A 19,917-nucleotide genomic window follows, 5' to 3' on the forward strand; every position below is an offset into this window, starting at 1 on the left:
TGCAAGGATTCTTGTTCCATAATGCTGTATTAGGATTTGAAGGACAACAATGATTTAATGTACTTGTTGAGAGGCCTTTTGTGAAGAAAAAAATCTTTACTTCTTAAATTTCCTGTTTCAATTCTTATCTCTTGTACGTGGCTGTATGGTTTTGCAGTACAACATCCGAAAGGTTAAATTGTAATGAAAAAAAGATAAAAATAGTGCTGTAACAATTTTTCAGTCACATCGCTATGATGTCTGCAATGTGGCAGTTTATTGTGATGCCTAGCACTGGGGCATCATGTCTTAGACATGTAGCATGATGTCCCACCCAGTCAATCATCTTGACACCAGGCTGACCAGTCCTAACACTAACCTCTTAATGCTGAGCGCCAAGCGGGGAAGCTGTTAGTACCATTTTTGTAAGTCTTTGGTATGACTTGGCTGGGGATCAAACCCATGACCTCCAACATTTGAGGTGGATGCTCTAACCACTAGGGCACCAGAGCAGTCAATATAAAAATAGTACTCTCCATTTAAATTGTCTGCATTTTAATTTGGCTCGTTAGCCTACATTTTACCAGTGAAATGACAGTTTGGTTTTTTGGTCCATACAGCATGCACATCACTCGTATTTAGCACTTTTTTCATTTTCGGGTTCAAAATCACTCACTTAAATCTCCATTAACACTTTCCCTGCAAAAATAATCTGATAAAACTTGCCAACTTTAAAATAAATCGCCTTCATTATCATCTGCAGAGTGGTTTGCTGAATGAAATTGTCATCAAAAGATAATCAGGCTGGATATTAGCCATTTTGATTTTCTTGGTAGCTTGTTTTATTAATGCCATTTATAAAACTTCCTTGATGCAAGGTTCAAGCTATGACAGAATACTTGTTCCGGAGCCCAATGTGCCAATCAAATATAGTTTAACAGCCATTTATGTGACGACAAAGAACCCATATGCTTGAACAGTTACTGATATTCGTACATTTTCACGCGACTTTAAACTGGTCTCTTAAGTGTTCAGATTAGTAAAAAGTTTGTTCATTTCACACACCCTGACAGCATCAGTTATAGGATTCCCTAATAAACACAAGTAATGCCCTCGTCAGAACAAGTCCTCAATATACATGCAGAATGGAATCTCAACACTTACATCCCAATTTGTAAAACAGTACCATGGTTCACACCACTTTATGAATATAATGGGTAAGGTCTTTGTATGGACTTTATAAGACAATGGTCTTGAATGTTGGACTAAACATTACAACTAGGCCGATCCCATTCCTCCATAATGAAGGAGTCCTTACATTCTTCTGAGGTGTGCCAGTTAGTATATTGATATCTACTTTCCCGTTTCCAGCGAGTTCTTTGTTTATCATTCAATAAACAAAAAGATATTAGTAACTGTCAAGATAAACCTGATATTACCAATGAAAGTATTAGAAAAATAATTAAAGAATATTTTTTATTTATAAAAACTTTTTTTCCCTGCTTTACTAAGGTTTAATAAAAAGTAAGCCCATTTCCAAGTTGTATGGGCCATACAAACCACCAGTACCCCAATCCTATGAAAATCAAAATCTCCAGAGATCTACATAACTAGCAAACTGGCAAAAGGTCAACTGAACAAACTTTTGCATTGGTGTCCACAAGATTTATTAGTTTAAAATATTTAGCTACTTATAAAACAGTAACACTGAGGTTAATCCATAAATATGAACATGGAGATTAATTTTGGGTGGACAAGTGTACGTACCAGCAGTGTCAAAGTGATTTCTCTACTGAACTTTTGCCATTGCCAACTCATGAAAAACAGTAAAATCCCAAACCCAACCAAAAATATGCACCACAATAGAAAAGGGGAAACAAAGATGTTGAAGATGCTCCCATAGAAAGCAATGGTAAACAAGAACAGCACTATCTCAAAGATGACAAAGCTCACCACTAGGTACACTGAACATAAAGGATGTACATCTGCCAACAAATACTGGGGGTGTAGCACAAGCTTTCCTTTTTGAGCAAGCAAGCTAAAAACATGTAAAAACTCTTAAAATAAAACATCAATTTATTCAGAAAAAAAAATACTGCACTATTTCAACAAGTCTAAAACATTCTCTGCTGGAACATCATCTTTGGGTTGCCTTTACCAGGTCAAGTATAAAAAAAATGTATACACTAAAATTTGTTTCAAGTTAGGTTGGCAGCTAATCTTTTTCCTCAAAAATTTTGTTTAATATATGAATTTGTATATTCACAGTTAGTTCCAATTGTCAAACTGAGAACTACAAAGTATTCAAACTGGACAATACTAATAAAAATAAATCACAAAATAGAAATGGAACAGACCAGATGTGAATATACTTTGAAATAGTGTTTCCTAAAAAGTACAATGCCAGAAAAGAGAGTTGCACTACAGGAAGCAATTTTTTTATTTTACCTGACCTTTTTGATGTACAGGATTGGATGGAGGAAGGGTTACACAAGAAACGACATGGCTGCACTTGTTCAATATTGCATTCAAGTTGCATCATTCTTTGTGTACACTATAACATTAAATTGTATCAAAACCAAAACATTCTACCAATATGATGAAGTATATAAATCTTGATAAAAATGGACATAATTTGGATTTCAAAATGTACTAAAGATGAAAATTTGAATGAAAGTGCAGCCTTATCTCTAAGGTAAACTAAAGAAAACAAATTTACTCCGTATACTTAACTTTTATTCAACTTCTTGAACAACCATGGCTACAAAATGTAAATAGATTTACTTCAACAAATTTTGCTTTTCTGTATGTGGCCATCATCCCCATTTACAATGATTTCCTACAAGTTGTTCTCCAGCTGTCTATTTAAATCTACACACAAAACATCAGCTGGCAGTACAATTATTTAAAAAAAATAAATAGCACTGTGATGTTTGGTCCTATGGTAGTATCTTCACACGTAAAATTTGTTACATTGTCAATAGTCAGTCCAAACATTAATGTAATAATGATAATAAATTTTTCCAAGTTAGAACATGGATCTACATTAAAAAGCATACAATAGGAGGAAGGCCATCATAAGACAGAAGAGCCCCATAGCCTCGGAGAGGGCAAATCCTAAAATGGCATAGGAAAAGAGCTGTTGCTTCAGTGATGGATTCCTGGCATAACCAATGATCAGGTTACCAAAAACATTCCCGATACCAGCTCCTGCAAAAATAAAACAGGACCTTTCCTTAGAACATAAAGACTTCTAATGATAGAATACAAGCAACATCCAGGAATTCTACACAAGACCATTTCCTCTATTTAACTTGGTGCTGAAACGATTTCCGATTTTCTTCAGCAATTATAAGATTTTAAAATTAGCTACCAGACTAACACTATTTCACCAAGAACCAACAAGACAACACATGAAGTCCTCTAGTGGAAACCTCACGTATATAGGACTTTACATTTTGGTGGCAAGTCGTGGTAGCCCAGTGGGCCACAGGACAAAGTTCCCAGTTTTTAATTATACAGTAAGTGTCCATGGACAAAGCAGTTTACTTCAATTGTCTCAGCACTAAATAACCTGTTTGTGTTGATGTGTCTTAAAGCACCAAGCCAAGCATTCATTTCATTGAAGTGACAATAACAAGGTTTTCAAGACTGATGTGATGGTGGCCACATCTGATATCGGATTGACACCATTTTCGTTTATGACAAATTAGATATCATTAAGTGTTTTTGTTAGCTCAGTATTGATTTGATGAGTCATCTAGGAGACACGTCTATAACAATATCTTTAAGACAGCAATTTAGGTGGCTATAATGGATGTCAGAATAATGATAAAATTTTCAAGAGGTACATGATGGTGGCCATCATTTAGGAAAAACTAGAAATCAAAAGTCATTTAGTAGAAACCTACTTCATAAAAAAGAAGTCTTTGGTGAAAGATCATTATAGATATGATCATCCAGACAGTGGGATAAATATGCGTCTTAAACTTAAGGCAATCTTCCAAGTAGTTTACATGAAGCAGCAATAACAAACTTTTATGCAAACAGAAGAATGGACGCAAGACCATTTCATAAACTCTTCTCATTCTCATTCCATGACCAGCAGACCAAAATATGATTTTAAACAAAATTTTACACAAGATGCTTATCCCACTCAGTTTAGGAATTTTGCTCTGTAACATTTACTTCTGAAATACACCTATTCCCCTCAACCCTCCTTTATTACGGTATTCTTGTAAAGTACACATAGCATTGCCCATTTTCCACTCTTATTGGTGTACTGGTTATGAGTCACACAAATGTACTTCACTATATAAAATATCCAGGCGTTAGAGACATGGTAAAGACCTTGGCAAGCTTGCAGTCATATTGGGGATCATTTAATGCTCAACAAGCAGAAACCATTTATCATTAGTTTAACAGCCTATTATCTCATCTGCGGAGCTGACTGAACTTGGCTACACCCTACATCAGCACAAGTACGGCATAGTCAATGCACTTTAGGTGTTCACAAGTAATCATTAGAATTTCCTAGGTAGTACCAAATGTGAAAATTGAAGTCTTACCAGCACCAGCCACTCCGACTGTTGCAGCTCCAGCACCAATGTATTTAGCTGCCTGATCAATGTCACGCTGTACAGCGCTTGTCTGGAAAGTTCTGATCTGGAAAAAGTTAGTACAAATGTACAAAGCAACGAAGGACAAAAAAAAACAAAATGCACTTCTTGATTCAGAAACTTTAATGAATAAAATGCACTTAAATCACATGTTTTAAGAAACCTACGTTGTCTAATTTGAACTCACTTACAAATATCTGGACAAGTAGCAATTGTCTTGAGTGATGTCCAATACTATTATAAATAAAATTAAATCCAGACTTGTCCAACATTATGAAAATCTTTTTTCAGTCTGAAATACATTTAGGGACAGTTGTTGTTACAGGGTTAAATGTCATTTAGGCTATACATTGCAGCCAGTATAAATGGTGGAGGAAGCCGGGAACACCCCAGAAAGTATCATGTACCCACAACAAGCTACTGGCAAGCTTTCTCATGTACCCACATTGGCAGAGCCCAAAACTTGAACCCACACAAACAGGTGAGATGGCAGTGATCCATAATGGTGAGCACTTTAGACCACTTGGGACCCTCTATTTAGGGGCAGAAGGCAAAAGCTCTATTCGTCGGGGAAAAAGGAATCCTGTTTACAAAGCAATCAGTCCAAGTGACACCTAATCAGAAATGAAGCCTCCAGTGTTCACAAGTATTAAAATCGGTGACATGCAACCAACTGTAAGCTTACTTGGCCACAGAAGCAAAAAAAAGTTTTGGCATTACTTTGCCATCACAAGATCAGTCTATTTTTCTCAACAGAAAAGAAATGAAGACAGTGCAGTCATATTCTATGGGCTTATCGTCAATTTCAGCTTTTGTTAAGATCCTACATTAATAATCCACCTCACAATGCAGGATCAACACAAGTAAACTTACTAATGATGACAGTTCCGTGGTGATAGGTGTAAGCTTAAGCCCTGAGAGTCCACCAAGGGTAGATATACTGGAACTTGGCACAATCTGTTGAGAACTCTGAAAGCAAATAAACAGTCATGTAGCATTATGCATGAATCGTCAATCAATTTAGTACTAGTTAATATTATCAGTACATGATACGAGAATTAGGGTAGGTAGGTCTTATTTGGTGGTCAATATTATATATATTTAACGTGACTTTTGTGATTTCTTATACAATGAAGGACAAAAAGTGCTAGGGTTGGCAATGAGAAACAGGGATGGTTGGCCAACCGAAAACATTTTTAGTTTGGCTTGAGCTTCATGCTTCCGTTTACATGGTGAGGGATTTTTTATATAAAAAAATGTCTTTTTACTCTAAAGTTCATATTGTACAGTTTTATTGCTCACATTTAAATACTCATTTCATATGCACCTTGACTTATCTGATAGGGACATGCTACTAGGAGACTCACCATGGAACTTTTGTGGCTGGGGATGATGCAGGGTTTGATGTGTCTGTGAGGGTATATGGGTACTGGCAGGGTTTGATGTGTCTGAGGGTATATGGGTACCGATTCATGGATATCTCTGTTCCAAAAAGAGATTTTTCACCAACATGAAATTTACCAAAATTCCGCTTTCTTGAATCAGTGCACTGCCAGCACATATGTCTAATTTTGTTGTCTGTTCCATAAACTGTATTGTCTTGAAGTCCATCAATTTTCCAGTCTGCTTGGTCATACGGAGCTATTTCGATCAAATACACATATCCTTACTTCTTAATTTTTTTCCATATTCATACCAACTGAATTTATCTTGACCCTCAAAAGTGCTTTCTAATTTTGTAGTACAGTATCTGACAGTGCTGCTGAAATGTGTTGGGGAATGAAATGTTAATCACACTATTTTTTAGCTATGTGCTAAGTGTTTAAATTCTGCTGAATGGAGTGTCAACCGGCAGATGGTCAGTTTATACCTATAAAGCATCTACAGCTTATTTTTCTTCAACATCAATTTCAGGCTCAAAATCACTAAATGATATTTCTGGTAACACATTCACAGCTCCAATAATGTGATACTCTTAAAACTTTCACAATCATCTTTATCACCAACAAATAGAAGGCATTTGCCGAATGAAATTGTGATCAGAAGATGGAGCCAAACTTCAAGAACTTCACTGACAAAGGTGAGGTTAAACTAAGACAGAATGATTCTTCCATGGCCAAGTATACTAATTAAATCTAGTTTAATATCAGAAACAGTATCCAGATGTGCAAACAGTTGCCCACCTGAAAAGACATGTGACATGTGACAAGTAATTGTGACATGTGACAAGTAATTTAAGGCTTAACAGTTAAAAAGAATAATTTTATAATGCGCAGAGTAGATTTTCATACACAAATTTGAAATAATTTGATGCAACATGTGTAAACTTGTGGGACACTTTGCATTTGCAGGACTGATAGTAAATTAAAAGTATTGTGTGAAATCAGGACTAAATAGACAAATTACGCAAAAATGATCTGTGCATTTCCCATTGGCCATTTTGTTGCTGACCATAGCAATCCACTACCCCTTTCCCAAAATAGATTTGCGCATCCAACTAAGCTGGTTTAGCACATTACATATACTAATATACCGGTTTTACAAAAAACTACATACCTTAATTTTAAAACCAGTGCAGTAGAAAATACACACATTTTTATCAGACCCTGCATGGCAGATTCCTTTACCTCACATCAACAACGACAGGGTACAAGTTAAAATGGACATCAAAATTATGACGTGTACTTGATAATCATTTCAAATTAACTTATTTTACTAAAATAACAAACCTCTCTCTGTGCTACAACTGTACTCCCGAGTGGTCTAGCTAGTGATCTGCTTCCACTGGCAACCTGTTTAAAACAAAGTGAAAAGTAAATTAAATGTACATCTGCAGCACTTTTTTGTTTTACAAGGATGGCAGTTTTGATGTTCTTGTGTTATGTATATCTATATTATTTTTGGTGCATGACTGTAGATTGTAAAGATTATTTAGTAGACAACATATCAAATACCCAAATTTTGTCGGTGTATTTGGGCATTTTGGTTGAGTAAACATGGGATGCAATGTTTGTAGTGCTCTACTTTCTGGATTTAGAGAGCCACAAATAATTTCCCTTTACAAATCCTAGAAATATTTTATTTAATCACTTTTCTCAAAAAATAGCAGGAAATGTCACCATTTTTATGGCAATGTGTATTACAAATATCTTGATGAAGTGGCGAAAAACCGGTCTTAAATGTGTAACTTTTCATTTCAGATATGCTTTTATGTGCCTACTATTTTAAATCAATGTTTTTGCATGTATACATTTTCAATTATAAAACTTGTTTAAAAACCAAACTTTAGCACAAACAAATGATCATGACAAGTGGAGGTTTAAGCCACTCTCATCATGTGTAGTTGCCATGAAAGTGACAACTCTACTTCCAGTGCTATAGGTGTGATTAATTGAAGGCAACTAACTGAAGCTTGTGCAAAGCAAAAGCAATTGCAGACCAAGAAAATTACCCTTAAAATATGGACTTATGCATACCAGCAAAAACTACAGGAAAATGATAGTTGCCGAAAAATCCAGATAATCGATTCATCCGTGTTTGATATGATCTTGGTTTCATACTAGGATTAGTGAAATAAGTCAGGGAACCAGACTAAACTTTACAGCAGCACCCACAACACTTTAAACTGCACCTATTTGCTCATGCAAAGTGTTTGCATGATCAAACTGCTGGTTATAGAATTTTTTTAAAATGGCATCCAGAAACCGATCGATGTTCAAGACAAAAGGGAAAATAAGATTCTAAAAAGTGTTAATAATCAACACAGAAGAATAAAAAGGAGTATTCAGATTCTTGTGAATAAAAGCTGGAAAGGACACATTATGTTTATTGGACATCACATGCCAGTTTGAGTATGTCTCATGGCAGGAGATATGACTGCCATCGTCATGTGAAATGGAAAAAGAATTTCAAGAATCATGTCAAGTTGAGAGATAGCAACAAGCCATTGAGTTGCATAGGGTTTGGAACTAAAGTTTGTGTAAATGTACTTGTGGTAAATAGTCTTCGCGTATACTGCAAACTTTTCAGTCGAACATAATGTTTATCGTAGTTCCGTTGAACTTTTAATTACCTTTTCCAGCTTTACAATTGCATTTTTGTATATTTTGTTATATCTTACTGAAAACGGGTCAATCTTATGGGAAAAAATAAACTGCCTTACTGAGACTGACTCGTCAGGGTCAGCAAGTCTGCAATTAAATGATCCCTATTTTTGCTTCACAGATCTAAGCTTTCATTATTTTTTGTTGTAAACAAATAATGTCTGCAGAGTTAACGGCTTAGTTTGGATTTTGCTTTCTAGTTATAGACGACCATAAAACGTGTGATCTATCAAACAAAGTTGGAGGAATTCACTTGAACCTAGCCACTAAAATTAAATATTTTATTAGGTGCACTTGAACACCAACTGTTTACATGCACTTTACAAGTGAAATAGGAACCAATGTTGTCAAATTGTGTGGATTTAATAGCGAGTGGAATGGGATAACATAGTCCGAGTTTCCTCTGACCATTCCCACCATTTTAGATATTCTGACATTTACGATGGGGTCAGAGCCAAATGGTGTTTGAAAAGTTGGAATTCACCTTCACCTGAAGCTAGGTTTGTGAAGCATAAAGCACAACTCAACGTTTTTCTTGCTATCATGTGACTACTGCATTGTCTTGCACACTTGCTCTATGAATCTGGTTTTCTCCAGGTTGCTGCAATGCTGTTCTCAGAATGAATATGTTTGAACTAATTGCGCTTCAGTTTCTTTTACAAATATGAAACCATCACTAAATATTTTAAAATGTTTTTGCACAGAGACATTGGAAAGTTTACTCTTGATATCACTTGACTATTGTAATTCTAATATAATGGACATATGACTCACCATGCAAATGGCATGTACAATATCAAATTTCATCAGTGGTGAAGTTTTGTCTGCCAATGGATTAAAGACTAAGGACTCAGAGAAAATAGATCATCTTCCTTTTGATTTTATGCAGGCATGGCCCGATACAAGGCTGTTTAAATTTGCAAGGCCTGCTAGTGAGTGGCTACCCTATGCCAGCATGTGGTGGCAACAAATTCCAACTTTCCAATAGGCAACTGGCTCCAACACAAGCTCCGACCTTAATGTCCAAAGAATTAATGTGGGATGGGAAGGGTCAGAGGAAGCTTGGACTAAGGATTACAAAACTGTTGTGGTGTTGATTTGCGATACTGACTTGTCATACAGCTTATGTGCATTCCTTTTCTTTCAAAAGAATTTTTTGCAAATGCATTGATTATATTGGCCAATTAGCATTTGTACCAGTAAAATTTGGCATTGTACCAACTCTTCCTTCCTAAAGTACTGGTAGTTGTGAAACTCTAGTGGAATCTGTTACAGTAGGTTGTAAGCCATGTAATAGGATCAATCATTTATGCAAACCATTCTTGAAACTCAGGCCAACAGCTTCCATGGCCACATGGATGAACAAAGCATTAAAGCAATAATGTCAAACAACCTATATATATCAGGATCAACTCTAGTCCTACAATGCAAAACGTATCACGTTATTTATGTTTTAGTGCTACATCTTACTGCCCAAATAACGGTCATGTATAGAGTGATCTGATGTAGTCAAAGTTTCAAGAATATCTCACACTTATCAACAATCTTCCACAAACTGATATGAAGACAGCATTCTCACCTTCCATCACTTTCCAGCCAACTGAAATGTAGGCCAACTTAACTTGAAAGCAGGTTTATTTGCCAGTGTATCCCCTAGGGGTGTAAAACTGAGGGTAAAAAAAAACCCTTGGTGTCAGAACTGGGGGTCAAATAAAAAATGTGGGGGTCAAAAATGTACTGACAAATTTTCATATGACTCATACTTTTTCAGCTTGAAATAGGATATTGCAATTTGCACAACATTCTCTCTCTCTCTCTAAAATACAAATAAACCAACATGCACAATTAACAAATAAATACTTTGTCCATTCACAGAATAATTTTATTAGCTCATTTTTCTTTTAAAGTCGTTCTTTTAACTGTCTCCTTTTAATCAATATGAAGCAATATTATAGCCCAACACATTACATACAAGCCAATACAAAAAGCCAAATAAACCTTTTTAACCAAATGGCTGTTAATTTACTGCCTTTCATAAAAGGTGTACTATCATCGTTTTCATTGTACTTCGTCCTAGAACACAATTATCCAAATATCAAGGAGGATAATGATTCATCTTCTTTTTAATAAGTTACACCTGAACTTTAAGATCTTTCTTTTATTGCAGCAAAGTTAAAAACCAACAAAATCTGCAATGACCCGCAGACTTTGTAATCCAAATAACGCATTTGTCTCTGCAAGTTTAATGATTTCTTTGTTGTGAAAGAATGTATTGGGTTATAATGTGTTCTCCAGATATCTTGTGGCGAATACGGGCAGATTTTTTAAAATTCTAAATCCCTGTCACGGATTATTCACTTATGCAGTCACACTGGTAATCCTAATGGAGGTGCCATATTCCAGTCAAGGGAATTATTCTCTCCATTTTTCATCAAAGTTAGATCCACAGTTATTCTTTTGTGTTCTGCTTCTTTCACTTTCGTCGCTGATAATTTTTAGTGCATGACGTTTTAATCTGGAGATCACTTTCTCGTGCAACATGCATTGAGGTTAAACTTCTAGATGACAGCTTGCAGAGCTCAATGGAAATCGCGTGACAGCTCGCGAGATTAGGGAAGCTACTCCATCATAACATTGCTTATGCTAGTCTGGTTCATTGTTTCGTATGTTCCCTGCGGTGCACTCTGCTATACGAATAGAGGAGCGCAAGGCAGGGAGCAAACAAATCGGGAAACCAATCAATGTCTATGATCGAAGTATATACGATGCCATCCATCGTCCACTGCACTGGGTATTAAATAAATCCTGATCACATTATGAAACTCCTTTGCGTAAAAAAAAACGCACGGCAACAAAAAGTGTGCATCAATTTTCTCCAGCGTGCATCCCTGACGCACAAACGTGCGTAAAGGGAAACACTGTTTGCCCGTGTGAGAATGTGAATTTCTATGGGAAAAAAAAACAATCATAGTAAGTAAAGTCTAACAAACACATAACTAGATGCTGATTAGGCTGCCAAATGTGTAAGATATTTCTGAAAATTTTACTTTCTGTACGATGTCAGTCAACATCAACACATACAGTGCAATCATTTAGGCAGCAAGACCTTGATGCCCAAACACACATCTCTTGGAGCAAAATAAATACTTTCAGTGGGTCCATTCAAAATGTATTCAGTGTAACTATTTCTTGCAAACTTGTAATGGTCTATCAAGGGAGATCCCTTAAACTGATGACTGCTATGCAAGCTAGTTTTTGTAGGCATGAATGACGAAAATGTCAGACAATTAAAAAAAAAAAAAACATTTTGAAAAACATTGACATGTTGCTGACAAGTACTGCCACAACTACATTGCCTTTACTTTTTGGTAAAATCCCTCACATGTGTCATTATTTAGCAGCCCCCCCCCCACATTGGGGGAAACTGCAAATTTCCCCCAACATGCTCAGCCCCCACGTAGATTTTGCCGAAATATATTAAACCTTATACCGAACACATTACTATTTTTCTTATACCTCAATGTTACCTAATATTAACAGTTGAGTAGCCGGTCTATCCAGATACCGATGATTATTTACTTGTGCACCCCGTCAAGGTCATTCTACCCATGAACGAGTCGTCTGTCTACTTGTGACACAATAAAATTAAGAAGAGCACGCAAACGTATCTCCAAATTATATCAGACACATTAGACATAGCCAGTATGCTTTATAATTAACAAGATTCTTGCCTAGTTATTAACTCTGCCCAGTTCATATCATTGCAACTATGAAAAATGGCCGTTCAATGCACCTTTGACCTAGACCGGGGCAGACTTGCAGAAAACAGATGAAACCTTAGATGTTAGTAATATTCACTGAATCAAACGTGCTACTAATGTTAGACTTACCATGCATCTTGCTGCAGGAACGACGAATCTTGTGCAGGAGTACATTTTGTACCGCTAAGCAGTATCTGAAAGAAGCCGGTAGTCAATTAGACCTTGAAGGTTTATATATAAATCAAACGCAAGATACAAACTTTACATATGAAATAAAGCTAATAACTAAACAATTATAGAAAAGAAAATATTAAATATTGGCTGTCAAACCTGATGAATGAAAATATAGACTGGATTTTTTACGATTTCAGTAATAAGACATCTACCCAGCAAATGCTACTATACCTGCTCTTTCAAGGAGACCGGTAACTACGCATGCGGATACCGACTTCCGGTCGTAGGGTTCTAATTGTCAAAAAAATCTTGTAAATAAGTTAAATGGTTTTTTTTACATGTCATAAATTAGACAACTTTCATGACTAAAATGATGTTATTCCTTCTTGTTCAAACTTCTATGTACATTTCCGTCATATACTTTATTTCCGCCAGTAATCGGGATTTTTATGCTAATCTGAACTTGTACTCAAAACGAGGCGAAACTGGTAATGCAAATGGCGGTGTTTCTGTTGAACAACTGTAAATTTCAGGGATGTGGTCTTGCTTTCCAGACGCTGTGGGATTTAATTCAACACATCGAAGATAATCATATAGGTCAGTTCACTCTAAATTTTTACTATGGATCATTCTATGGCTACCGTATAAAATGCTTGCAAATAGATATATACTGAGATTGTTTGTAAACACTGGGGAATTCCTTACGCATCTGTTTGACAGTTGACAGCTGTGAAAGGGGTGGGGAGAAGGAAGCAATATTATATGTCAAACTGATTTTTGTTTTTTTTTCAAGCTGCATTGATTCCATTGCGTTACGGAAAAATAATATTAATAACAATGATAATTAGCAGGTTAATAAATATAAAAAGGACCAATTAATACTTGAAAGCTAAAATATATTGCTGTCATTGTATATGCAAGAATCGTACGTAGCAGAAATATTTTGTAAATGACAGTGGTGTTGGGTGCTTCGATGATAAATTTATCAGTACTGATGATCTGAAATTGGGTGAAATTAATACCTTGTAAAGGCTTATTAGTATATGTAGGTGGGAATGTTACTCTGATTTTAAAGAAATGGTTAAACAGTTGTGGTGATGTCCCATTCCGTTCAGTAAAGTATCCAGTAACGTTTAACAGTGAGTGTGTGAAAGAATAATAAAAAAATTGTACATTTTTGTCCACAGATTTTGATGCAGTATACAACAGCATGGAATCTATGTTGTGAAAAGGATATGTCACTGACACTTATGAATTAGTCGCAAGAAGTGGATTTTAACAAAATAAAATTTGGAGAAATTGGGAATGGACTGTTTTTTTCTGTTTTTGAATAAAATGGATTTTTGTCAGTCCTGAACAACCTTGACAGTATTAGGGAGGTATGTAGTGGCCATAAGGAACATTTTATAAAGAAGACAAAGACACCATTTGTAAATACATTTTTGGCAATAATAATAATAATAATAATACAATTTTCTCTTACAAACATTATGATGATCTGCAAAGTTAACAGTCTTGAATATTTTAATATTTTCTGTTCATATGTCTTTGTGTACTCTTTTCCATTCTACCACAGTTGGTAATTTTGGTTTCTATACTTCATTAAAAACTGAGTTTTTAATTTATTATGTAGGGGGAGGGGGGTAACCCAAATGCATACGCTTGCAAATGGGGGGGGTCTACTGATAATGTACGTATGCATAGGAAATGGGGGGTTAAAACCTCGATAATAATTTGTCTAATATGTAACCTGTTTAACTGGCTTCAGTCAGCATTTGAATTTTATCGGACACTAGAAAAACTTGTTAAAGTTATGCAGCTTATTTCTTTGATGCAACCAGATATTCAACATCGGTAGACTATCTGTTTTATTAAACACATTAATATTATTAATCCTTGATCGTTTCTGCATGGATTAAATTATTGGCCATTCTTTAAAACTGGGGGGCATCAAGCGTGCGTACACAGGTGGGGTGTGTAAAAAGTATGCATGTGTACAGGGAGGAGGGGTCAAGCTTTGCCAGATTTTTTTGTGTATGTAATAAGTGGATAGCCCCTTTCTTGGCATCTTTGAAATGAGTCAAATCAAAATGTACAAAATTTGATCTGATATGTAAACTATCAGCCATATTAAGACACCACCTTGTATCCTGTTTTCTGTCATTGCAAATGACTACAAAGATAAAAGCTAATTTACCTGGTATTCAAATATAACACATAGCAACATCAATAACATTTATCACAAGTATCAGAAATGTCACTAAATCACCAATGAATTATGCATGTCTAAATTGTACAAATGAGTGTCAACTATTTCCCCACACGTGGCCTATTTGACATACCATAGAATCCACAGGAAAGCACAATATACATGTCATCTAACTGCTCAGTTTGTAATTTTTTATAAATTTATCATTTTTGTTCCTTTAGGCCACATGCATTCTAAAGTTCTCATATTTACATGCAGATTCAGTATACATCCCATTTATGCATATACAGAGCTGATCAAAATATCATAGTTATGTTATGAGTCTATAGTTTTGTTAAATTCAACAAATATTATATTTCCCTAGAATACAAAAGTGAAAATTTTTAAAGAACTTACTGTATACTAAACTAAACTCCAAATAGTCCTAGAAGTTTTATCAAAAGCCCAAATGTATGAAGTTCCAATTGAATTCCAGTCATGTTCCAAATCAGTTCCAGTATTGAATGTGTTGATGTGCCTGTAGTCTCAAATGTGCTTATGTCATGGTGGCCTGGAGTGTAGTGATGTGCTAACCGTCTTTAAATGTATCACAATAATATAATCTAGATATCCTTATTTGAAATTACTGTAATTTCAAATTAATATTTTAGTTCCAGAATATTATTGAGCACTTTGTTGTCCTAGTGAATAATAGTTTAAAAAAATAATTCCACTCAAATTAAAAACTGAACACAACAATAAGACTGATTCAGCTTTTCAGATATTAAGGCAGAAATGAGGAATTTTTCAAGTAAACAACATAATATAAAAAAGTTAAGACAAAATAATATAGCCAGGAATTAGGTCAGTCCCCTCAATAAAATATTCAGAATTAGCAAGAAGTTTAGGAATTTCCAAGTGAAAAACTATGTCCTATACTCAAATTCAAATAAACATGTTTACCTCCATTGATAAAGATTTGAATATTTAATCTATGATTTTGGAGAAGTATTAGCTATGTTTCATGTTGTTTACAAAATAAATGTCACTGATAAGGTACACTATTAACTTTGGACAAGGTCAGTTACAAAATGCAGATGTACATAACATACAGTCATTAAGAAAAGTGCAGAAAAATGTTACAAATTAAACTTACATAACAGTCCAACTTCTTTAGTATTCATGTTCAAATTTGGACAAGTAACATTTCGCAAAGCTCTAGCCGGCGACAAGTGCATATTTCATATTTTAACACAAGTCATGCAAGCACAAACTTTTCATGCTTTTATTTTGTTTTGCTTTAATGAATGATTGAATCTTCCTCTCAGGTTTATTCATTCATATCATGGTGATAACTCACATCGTGTGCATGTTCTTGTACCAGCTTAAATGCATATTGGGCAAAACGACCGAATTATCAGCCACTTCAGATAAAACCAATCCTGCATGATTTTTGTCAGTGTATATTATATGTCATTGGTATATTGTATTAACTCTACCTGGAGACTCGTGTGTAAGTCACTCTTTGATTTGATGTAACACATAGCAACATCAATAACATTTCATCACAAGTACCAGAAATGTCACTAAATCACCAATGAATTATGGATGTCTAAATTGTACAAATGAGTGTCAACTATTTCCCTACCCATGTGTACACACCAGCAAGATACTTACGCTCCTCTTCTGACAATCGTATACTCATTATTCCCACTATGAAAACAAAGTCATATGGACAGCGTTCTTTTGCATACCAAGACCCAGCAATGTGGAATGAATTACCCACTGAACCTAGACACAAAGACACAGTGATCACATTCATGCGGGCTCTCAAAACTCACCTATTTCAACTGCAAGAACAAACTTAAAGACCTAATAAATAAATGTTTTCTACCTGAAATATTCTCAACATGTTTTTTTTATTTTTTAATGTTTTTTTCTAATTTCATGGTGTTTGTTTTTGTAATAATATTATTATGTTTTTTTATCTTATAGGTGTTGTGTAATGTTGTAAAGCGCTTAGAGCTTCTAAAGATTAGGTGCTATATAAAGTCCTCATTATTATTATTATTATTTCAAACCAGCAAGCCAATACATTTAATAAAAAAATGAAAGGATAATTAATGACATTAATGTGGCTTTCCTTTATGATAGGAATGATCATTTAATTTTTAATTGATTTTACAGATAATTAACTTTCATGTGCAATGTACCATTTGAATCAAAGTGATTACAATATCATGGAGCATTCTGTGTTAATATTTGAAGGTCAAAATGTATGTTATGACAACCTTGGAAGTAGTCGATGACGAAGTGATTTGATCTTTACTGTGTGGATAAAATGAGTTCACTGTATTATTTTTGTGAAGATGGTAATAGAAACAATTCACAAAGGGAACATTCAGGTGAAAATGGAGAGATAAAATATAAGGTTACCAGTGACCTTGGGGTAAAATATTTCTCCAAAGTGACATAAGCCAGACTCTGTGGCAGCAGAACAGTAAACTATGGTACAAATGAGTTTTCGATTTTTAACAATACATTTCACATCATTTCTTATGTTGTTTCTTATGATTGAAGCGCATACATCTCATCAAATCTAGTTAGGACAATTGAAATTTTAGGACAAGTGGAAAGGTAGAAGGGACAAGTGAATTTTCTGAAACTGCATATCCTGGATAAATGGATGAAAAATAAATTTGATCAGCCCCAGTACATATAAGGTTTACTTTGGATAATAAACTTATGTCAAGTGCTGCATGGATATTAAGAACGGAGGAATGATAATACCTGGAGATATAAATTTAGGCTGATTAATATTTACAGAACTATATGCAATGAATTTAAAGAACTACATGTGGTGAAGGAAGAGAGGAAAAGAAATAAAATGAAAGCCAACAAATAAGTCATTCTGTAGTATTTCAAGAATGTTGAGGAATTTTCTTCGCTATTAACTTTACCGACCACAATTATACTTTCAGTATAAAGTTTTATAGCCATTGGATCAATCTGATTAAATTAGATCTCCACAGTTCTGTGCATAGATCTGACAGACACTGTTTGAAGTTTTTGCTTTAGTGACTTTTGGAATTTTCAGTCCACTTGTTTTTAGTATCCTGTCAGATAAAGCATTGCAAATTCATGTCAGGGGAGTTGATGTTAGTACTTATATGTTCTTAATAATGTGTGTCACTTTGACAATTTTTAAAGTTGTGATGTACATCAGATCTTTATGTAGGACTGGAGAGGGATCAGATTTTAATCTGACTGGTCATTGGGTTACAGGTATGCATACAATATGACTGTCAGTCACAGGATTGGGTTAACTGGAAAAAGACCAATATGACAGCCCTTTTTAGATGGCATTGTGATATTTATCATATGCATTGCATGCAAAGCCCAATATATATGAAAAATGTAATGTTATAATAATATAATAATTTGTATGCACATACAAAATATTTTAATAATAAACAACAACACAGATTTTTCAACTTTGCTAAATTCATGCTGAGAAATAGAGGACATGGTTAAAATTAAAATACGAGAAAGAAAACAACATAGCTGTGTGTGTGTGTATATACATATATATATATATATATATATATATATATATATATATATATATATATATATATATATATATATATATTACATTTCTTGCTTTACTCCCACTTCTCCCTGTTTAGCTGCCACTTCTCTCTGTTAAGCTCTAACTACTCCCTATTCTGTCCAAAAGGAGAAGTCACTTCTCCCTAAAATTCAAGTCTGGCTTGACCCCTGAATTCTTATTTTTTATTTTGCTATGACATGTGCATACAGCAAATAATATTCCATTATTTTCTCATTCTTCTGCCCATTTAAATGTCCTATCTCATGATTTGTAACACAAATCTCTGTCTCTTTTGCATTCTGTTTTCTTTATGAAAAGTATGGTGAATCTACCAAGTTATCATTATGTCAGCCAATCTCATCAGGCCCCACCCAAAAAAAAAATAATAAGTGTGGGTCCAGTTGTCCTATTGTCCCTGTTTTCTGTTGCTGACCCTGGCACTTTCTTCTCCCAGGGTTAAAAGAAATTTTAAATTTTTAAACAAATTCCCAATCTGATTTGTGCATCTAATTGTGACAGTTTTGCTCAGTACATTATATATGCTAATGATTATAATTTATATATCATGTTTAAAAAAAAATACCTGCTTACCGTAATTTTAAAAACAGGGCAATAGGAGACCCACATACAAGTTTTGAATCTTAGAATCATGTTCATCTGCAGTCTTGTGTTTTGCACAAAAGTAATTAATATGTAAAATGAACATATATCTGTAAATGACCTAAACAATCAGCTGATTTTATGATTGGTTCATTCTCCGATTAAAAAAGTAAGGTGCCTCAAGTGGCCAAGTGGTCTGAAGTGCTCACCATTACGGATCACGGCTTGGATTTGAGTCTCAGGCTCGGCCAGTGTGGGTATGTGGGAAAGCTTGCCAGTGGCTTCTCGTGGGTCAGTGGTTCTCTCTGGGGTTTTCCCTGGCTCTTCCTCCACCATTTATACTGGCCGCTAGGTGTAGCCTATCTTGTGCTGAAAATGGTGTTGAACCCTATAACAACAACAATAAGAACAACCAATAAAATAAAAAAAAGTCCTAATACGGATTTACAACTCCACTTACCTGATTCCTGGGACAAGCTCAAATTCAGTTCAGGCAGCCTTAAATTTGCAAGGCACTAGACCATGGGCAGTCCGCAAAATTGAGAGTGGGATACATGATACAAGAAATTGTATTGAATGTTGGTGTCTGTATCAAATACAATAACTCTGTGATAGTTTATTTACCTACAAAGGGTCATGTTGAGTTCCTAATACTTTATTTTCTGCAAGCTTTATACCCTCTGATCTCACCTCAATACATATACATGTATGAACACTTTTATTTATAGGGTCCCCCGAGTGGCCAAGTGGTCTAAAGCGCTCTCCATTATGGATCACTGTCATCCCACCTCTGTCTGCATAGGTTCGAGTCTCTGATTCAGCCAGTGTGGATATGTGAGAAAGCTTGCCAGTAGCTTCTCATTGGTTGGTGGTTCTTTCC

The 19,917-nt window shown here is 35.0% G+C and overlaps 2 protein-coding genes across 3 annotated transcripts in view; one reads left to right on the forward strand and one right to left on the reverse strand.

Annotated features, from left to right (window-relative positions):
* Positions 1-2,693: 2,693 nt before the first annotated feature.
* LOC149770953 (ATP synthase lipid-binding protein, mitochondrial-like) lies at positions 2,694-12,952 on the reverse strand. 2 transcript variants are annotated; one of them, XM_089948947.1, is made up of 6 exons: positions 12,868-12,952; positions 12,592-12,656; positions 7,328-7,390; positions 5,472-5,567; positions 4,548-4,644; positions 2,694-3,189 (listed from the first exon to the last, which is right to left on the reverse strand). In XM_089948947.1, exons 2-6 carry the CDS (start codon positions 12,634-12,636, stop codon positions 3,026-3,028), a joined length of 465 nt encoding a protein of 154 aa, XP_089805073.1. In that variant the 5' UTR covers positions 12,637-12,656; positions 12,868-12,952; the 3' UTR covers positions 2,694-3,025. The 2 variants fall into 2 exon arrangements, with proteins under 2 accessions (XP_089805073.1, XP_089805074.1); XM_089948948.1 differs by having other exon boundaries at positions 12,793-12,884.
* Positions 12,953-13,080: 128 nt separating this feature from the next.
* The window catches only part of LOC149770954 (juxtaposed with another zinc finger protein 1-like), a 42,837-nt gene continuing 36,000 nt past the window's right edge, over positions 13,081-19,917 (forward strand). The window contains exon 1 of the mRNA XM_089948946.1: positions 13,081-13,233. Within this exon, the coding sequence (XP_089805072.1) occupies positions 13,128-13,233 (106 nt within the window). The 5' untranslated portion in view covers positions 13,081-13,127. The remainder of the gene's footprint in view (positions 13,234-19,917) is intronic.

This window comes from Sinohyriopsis cumingii, unplaced genomic scaffold (genome assembly GCF_028554795.1).
Source record: "Sinohyriopsis cumingii isolate HCF-2022 unplaced genomic scaffold, ASM2855479v2 utg002196l, whole genome shotgun sequence".
NCBI classification, from domain to species: domain Eukaryota; kingdom Metazoa; phylum Mollusca; class Bivalvia; order Unionida; family Unionidae; genus Sinohyriopsis; species Sinohyriopsis cumingii.